Source organism: Antrostomus carolinensis, unplaced genomic scaffold (genome assembly GCF_000700745.2).
Source record: "Antrostomus carolinensis isolate BGI_N321 unplaced genomic scaffold, ASM70074v2 scaffold12828, whole genome shotgun sequence".
Taxonomy (NCBI): Eukaryota; Metazoa; Chordata; class Aves; order Caprimulgiformes; family Caprimulgidae; genus Antrostomus; species Antrostomus carolinensis.
In genome coordinates this window covers 1-7251 of record NW_010335110.1, presented here as the reverse complement: position 1 = coordinate 7251, position 7251 = coordinate 1, and the positions used below count along the sequence as shown (strand labels likewise).

The 7251-nt window shown below is 43.5% G+C and overlaps 1 protein-coding gene across 1 annotated transcript; it reads right to left on the bottom strand.

Moving 5' to 3' along the window:
- Positions 1-5100: 5100 nt before the first annotated feature.
- RPL22L1 (ribosomal protein L22 like 1) lies at positions 5101-7140 on the bottom strand (the record flags this gene model as incomplete). The annotated part of the gene is given in 3 exon segments (XM_010174431.2): positions 5101-5356; positions 6527-6648; positions 7027-7140. Coding segments are annotated over 3 exon segments (381 nt in total), but the record flags the coding sequence as incomplete, so codon positions are not given.
- Positions 7141-7251: the final 111 nt, after the last annotated feature.

The window sequence follows — 7251 nt, the reverse complement described above, 5'->3', positions numbered from 1 at the left end:
CAAGTCCCTTGGAGGAGGGTGGAGAGAGGTGGGGGTGGGTCTGTTCAACCAAGGCCCAAGGGACAGGACAAGAGGAAATGGGCTCCAGTTGTGGCCAGGGCAGTTGAGATGGGATGGGAGGAAGAATTTCTTTGCTGAACGGGTTCTGAGGCATTGGAAGGGGTTGCCCAGGGCAGTGGTGGAGTCCCCATCCCTGGAGGGATTGAAGAGTCGTGTAGACATAGTGCTGAGGGACATGGGTTAGTTGGGGACTTGTCAGTGTTGGGTTCATGGTTGGACACAATGAGCTTAAAGGGTTTTTCCAATCGAGGCAATTCTGGGATCCTGTGACCAGCATCAGCGGGAATAAAGTCTTAACCTACTAAAGGGAATCACAGCCCCCGGCTCATGGGATTGGGATCGTGCCAGGACACTTTGTCTCACACAGCTATTAAAGTCCATGGGACAAAGACTCTACTTTCAATATCAAACATACCCATATAAAATAAACCATATTTTATTACCCTAAGTGGGAAGCACGTGCTGTGAGAATTAATAACGACAGTGGGCAGGTGGAAGAGGCCTCCAAAGGCAATGGATGCCCATGACACCGGGAGGGCAAGAAGACATTCCATCCCTCCTGATCTGCTGGTTTGTTTTTGTCTTTAAAAAGAAACAATTTTTCCTTATTTTTGTCTATATTTGGTGTAATTAGGTGACTCCCAGCGCTGAAGCTCATTTCCTGCTGTTGGGTACGTTGGAGCTATTATTGAGTATTTATTTTTCCGTGGGCCTCTCTTGTTTCTAATGACTTTGTGCTGATGTTACGTGAATATGTGGAGTCTGTGCCTCTTTAATACCTGCCACATGCTGGGTCTAGTGTATGTGTTAGTGCTTCGACATATTTTTTTCAGTTATTCCTGCTATTATTTACCTTTTTATTCCTGTTCTTCCTACTTTTGGGTGTATGATAAAGCTGTTTTTCTGATGGGGCTTCAGGCCAGAAGGAAAAGTGAACAAAAAGCATATGGACACACGAGTAACTTTTACTGGTGGTGGTGATGATTGGTGAAATCCTGTGGGTTTTGTGGTGTTTTGGTTTTTTTTAATGGAAATCAGGGAGAGTTTTGCTGCAGTAGATGACAGAGACTGGTGATGCAGAAAAATAATATCTCTGTATGCTCACACATAAATAGCTTCTATGGTGCTGCTACTGCTGCTCTGGCAACAGCCGTGTAGCTCTTGTGCTTGTAAATCTCTTTTTTTTTTCTGCCATATATTGAAATTTTCCATGTGTGGGAGGTCTCTGATCAACTGATTTTATTTGGAAGAGAGCAGCAAAAATATTGTTTGGAGAAATGAAAGGGAGAATATTTATTGAAAAAGGAAAGGCAGGAGAATATATGTATATATAGACATATATATATAAAATAAAATCTAATTTGGGTTCTATTAAAGTCTTGTAAGAGTTATGGTGCCTTTGCCCTCCTGAGCCCTGAGCTCACAGGCGCTGGCCCTGCCCATCTGCTGCACCACCAGTGCAACTGGTGCTTTGCAGAGATTAATCCTCTTCCCAAATTAAACTTCTGGCTTGATGAACCCAGGCTCTCAGCTGGGTGGTGGCAAAGCGCTGCTCCCAAAACTCTCACTGCTGCTGGATTTTGTGTTTATCCCTTCTGGAAATCCTCAAGCACCCTGAGCATTGTCCAAGACCGGAGCATGTTACTGTGGAGCTACGAGGACCAAACTTGGCAGCAGCCCTGGTCACCTGTGGAATTTTCATGCCATGGGTGCATTATTTTTCATGCCATGGGTGCATTTCAGCCTGTCTTCATAGGTGAGGTGCTTCGAGGGCTGGAGCACCTCTCCTATGAAGACAGGCTGAAAGAATTGGGGCTGTTCAGGCTGGAGAAGAGAAGGCTCCGGGGAGATCTTATAGCGGCCTCCCAGTACCTGAAGGGGCTACAAGAAAGCTGGGGAGGGACTTTTCATAAGGGCAGTTAATGACAAAACAAGGGGAAATGGCTTTAAACTGGAAGAGGGGAGGTTTAGATGAGATATTAGGAAGAAGTTCTTCACTGTGAGGGTGGTCAGACACTGGAACAGGTTGCCCAAGGAAGTTGTGGATGCCCCCTCCCTGGAAGTGTTTAAGGCCAGGCTGGATGAGGCTTTGAGCAACCTGGTCTAGTGGAAGGTGTCCCTGCTGCTGGCAGGGGGGTTGGAACTGGATGAGCTTTAAGGTCCCTTCCAACCCAAACCATTCCATGATTCTATGATTATTTTTCCCAGCAGTTTACATGTCTCAGCATCTCCACAGAGAGCCTGTCCCTCTCTCGAGCATGGCTTGTCTGGGCTCTTGTCCAGCACTAAATATGGAAAATTCCAACAGTCAATCCTGTCCGTTTTCAAGCTGTTCGGGTTCTTTTAACTTTCAAAACAAAGATGAACAAAACTGGTTATTTTATGGCAGATTCTAGTCAGGGGGAAAAAAAATAATAATTGGTGTGTGAGGTGCCCTGATCAAGGTACCTGGCAAATCCTGGCACAGCAGAGCTGCTGTCTGAGTTAGACCCCACCAAGTGTCAGAGAAACACTGACCTCTGGCTATTAAAAAAAACCAAAACAACCCAGAACCAACCTCACTTCAATTCTAATCTGGCTAATTTGTATGAATTACCTTATGTGAACAGTAACAGGCTGTTTCCTGCCTGCCACCTGCATGACACCTGACATCTTCAGCTGTGAAATACATGAAATGATGAAAGTTACCATTTTTCTGAAGCTTTGCCTAAGGTCAGCTGTGTAACTCCAGCTGTATTTTTCTCCACTAAACTTTAACCATCAGCAATTGGACACACTCAATTTAAATTTAAACCCCACTCTCTGGTCTCTACGCATAACACACATATACGGACCTTGACTGATTCCTCTGAGCTGCTACAGCTCCTGGCTGCACAGGAGGCTCTGGGCACCAGAACTTGGGTCAGGATAAAACAAAAATGCCTGTCTGCTATCTAAAGAGGAAGCACAATTTGCCTAAATGCATTAAGCACTCTAGAGCTGCACTTATTATTGTCATAAGAAACTTGGGATTTTATTGTTTTCAGTGTTCACCGTGTTTTCAACCATCAGGGAAGGGAATTCTTACACTCCATCAGTGGAGCTCAGTGTGTAGTACAGCTCACACAAGCACTTTGGCAGTTTTCCTCCAAACCCAGCTATGAAATAAGCTGCTTTGCTTGAAATCCCAGGCCTTGTTTTCCTATTTTTTTGACTAATGACAATCTGTATCTGCCAGGCTGCCAGCCTGCTTTAAGGGGAACACAAGGCAGCTTGATGCCATTAGCTGTGACGGCGACTGTGCTTGTTCCATTTAATCACAACAGTTTGGTTGTGCCAGTCTAGCCTAAAAGACAGATTGTCACAGGAAAAGAGTGGCTCTAAAAAAAACAGGCAGGGATGTAATTTGAAATATAACTGTTAGCCCTTTGCTTAATTTAGGACAGCAAAGAGAACAGACCAGAGGTTTTTCAAACATTTGCAGCTGTACTGTGAAAAACACGTTGCTTGTTCAATATGGTATTAATTATCCACTCTGTAATTACTTTAAGAAAGCATTAGCAAGCTTTTGGATTTCCAGAAAAGTAAGAACCCAGCCACCTTCACTTGTTGCTTCAAAATCCACCTGATTTTTTCCCAAATAGGAAATCCCTTGGGCATTACCCAGTGCCCTAGATCTGTGGGCAGGGCTTCAGACATTTTATTTCCACTGAAGCCTATAAAACTCAACATACATGAGGGAGAAAATTCTCAGCCTTGCAGCCAGCTCCACACACTGCTCCCTTCCTCCTGCTAGCTCTGAAACAAACCAACAAGGCAGAGAGGACACATGTAGCTGTGGTGCTGCTGCTGCTGCATGTTCTCAGCTCCCTGGGATGCTCAAGCATATTGAAAAATGAGACCCCAAGGCCACCGAGAACGTTCAGATCCCCTTCTGTGCTTTTCATTTAGATTTAGGTAGCACAAGGGGGTGTCAGGCAACTTTTAACACCTTACTTTGTGTTTGGCAACTCTCTTAATAGCCTCAGAGGTTTGACAGCAAAAATAATGCTGAAATAATTTTTTTAAGAAAAACCTAATCAGGAAATTAAACAATTTAGTAGACACACTCCAGCCTGAACTAGCAGATTTGTTCAAGCACAAAGGTCAAGATCACAGCCTGCATTTATCCCTGTTTTATGATATTAAAACAAATATGGCATTAATAATCCCAGAGTTCACCCTTGCACTGGAGCCTGAGTAAATATTCTAATTAATCACAGAGAGAGCAAGCACACCACCAGCCTGACAGACAATGGTTCTGCAACACATACGCGTGCAATAGCGACTTCAACAGCAAGCTCACAAATACCACTTGTTCCTAGTGAAACTAAGCAAATTTCTCTTGATATTACATGAACAAAAGCAGTAATTTATAGGATCTGGGGTGATTAGTGTTTCAATTAAGAACCCACCAATTGTAGTAAAGAAGTAATCTCAGAAGTCAAATACAAGAACCATAAAGCACATCATCATAAAAGCAGAAATATGTGAGGATTTAGTGGGATTCAGTTGCTGTCACCACCACAGCACAGCTCACTGCTCCCTTTAAGCCGTTTGAGCTGGATGCTGGCAGCGAGATTTGTTTACCTCCTTACTTGCCAATCTAACTCAACTCTTTTAATTGTTATTCTGCAGTTTGACTTGTTGTTATGCACAGGAATATTACAACCAATTAATGATTTAGATAAATCACACAGAAATAAAATCTTTCCTTTAAAGTACGTAAACCTGTTTTTTAACTAAAAAAGTAAACTTATTAAATATCATTAGCTCATTATATAAATGAGCAAAAAGAGTTGGCACTTTCAGTCACAAAAAGCTCCAGCATTATTTGAAAAATGGAATTAAACACTGATGTAACTGTCCTATGTATGTACTGGGCAAAGGGCTTAGTTTTCTACTTGGCCTCTCCACTGATGCCACGTTGAGCAGCTCAATGGAAGGAAAACCGCAGATCAAACGATTCCCTACGATGGTTTTTAAGGAGAATTTAAGAAAAAGGCTAGAAAGTGAAGCATGCTCTGTCCAACAGGGTACAAAATCTTTATTCACCAATAAGTTAAAAGTGTTCTCATAAATAGATGTTCTAGTCTTTTGTATGCTGTCTTCAGTACAAAGCTAAAGCTTCAGTTACTCCTCAGACTCGGATCCTTCCTCATCTTGGCTGATCTGGAAGTAGCGCAGCTCGTACGTCTCCTTGTCAGAGGCAACGACGCGGAGCCAGTCGCGCAGGTTGTTCTTCTTGAGGTATTTCTTTGTGAGGTATTTTAGGTACCTTAAAAACAGTCATGATAGGTTAGAACCTTCTCATTTGACAACTCACGCTGCTGTCTGCACTCTGCCAAGACATAACCCTAGCAGGACAACAGCACGTTTATATCCAGAAATTAAAAGATTATCATATAAAATAGGTAATGAAGTGTATTTTCATTCCAGGTAGATGGAGATTTATTATCTGATGCTTTTTCACTACGTAGCACAACACCAGTAACTCAGAAGCACTGAGAAGTGGTTCTGAACTCTGGTCTAACACAATAGATAATGGTGCATCTGTATTTGGACAATGAACAGGGGGATGCAGGGAAGGAACCCCACCTTTATCAGCGTACTCACCTGCTCTGGCAAACGTGCCCTGACACAGTAAAGCAGCTTAAGGCTTCATTTGACTCAAGGGGTTCTCTTACAAACACATACTGCACACACACGCATTTTAATACAACCAATCAAGTAATTAAACAGCCACCCATGACGTCAATTCAGGATGACTGTTCAAAGCATCTCTTTATTACTGTTTATACAAGAAGCAGCAATAGTTTGCAATCACATCCTGTGTTTTAAAAAGCTGTTTTTTAAATATCTAATACTATAAATTTGAATTACATCTTTCACTAACCTCCCCTCTTTCAGCTTAAACCCATTTCCCCTTGTTCTGTCACTAACTGCCCTTATGAAAAGTCCCTCCCCAGCTTTCTTGTAGCCCCTTCAGGTACTGGGAGGCCGCTGTAAGATCTCCCCAGAGCCTTCTCTTCTCCAGGCTGAACAGCCCCAACTCTCTCAGCCTGTCCTCATAGGAGAGGTGCTCCAGCCCTCAGATCATCCTGGTGGCCTCCTCTGGACTTGTTCTAGCTACTAGATATTAGGAAGAAGTTCTTCACTGTGAGGGTGGTCAGACACTGTCCCAGGTTGCCCAGAGAAGCTGTGGCTGCTCCTCCCTGGAAGTGTTGAAGGCCAGGTTGGATGAGGCTTTGAGCAACCTGGTCTAGTGGAAGGTGTCCCTGCTGCTGGCAGGGGGGTTGGAACTGGATGAGCTTTAAGGTCCCTTCCAACCCAAACCATTCTATGATTCTATGAAAGTTCAGCACTAACAGCTTCTCTGTACGTATCAGAAGGGCATCACGTTCAAGACACGACTGTTCAGGTACAACACAAGGAAACCCACGCCCACCTTTTAGAAAACTGCTTCTCAGATGTCACTGTGATCTTGTTCTTCAGACGTTCAATGTGAACAGTGTTGCCCAAGTTTCCAGTTTTCCCATTGACCTTAACCTTCTCCTTTAGGAACTGTTCCTGTTTCAACATGAAAGAGACAGAACACTAGGGAATGGCACCCTAGGTATGAACTAGGGAAGGGACCCTAGCCGTGTAGCAACGTTAAAAATCATTGTCTGCTGACGTCCTGACAGCAAGTATTGTACAATGCAGTAAGATTTTGCAGCATATAATAAAGAAAAATCACCCCTGTGCTAAAACAGGGTTAAATTTAAAATCAGTTCTATTCGTGGATAGGTATGAACCGTCTTGTCTATAAAAGTGCTGCTCACTTAAAGACCAGCTGTTGACTTTACTAGTTTAAAATGCAATCTTTCATTTGCAATTCAGTTATTGTACTACACTAAAGCTTTCGTTACACTGTGCACCACAAGCATGAGGAAAACCACAACTTACAAAGTTCCCAGAATCAAAGATTCCATCTTCCACAGGGTGGGTCAAATCGAGGCAGAACTTCCAGGTGGACTTTTTAGATTTTCTGTCCTTTTGCTAAAACACCAGAAACACCGACTGTTAATAAACAGCAACCCACAGCCAGAAAGCTGTTACACGCGCCACGGAGCACACGGCAGAGGCCGGAACAGCCTGGAGAGCGCGGCCCGCTCGGCTCGGCTCAGCCCA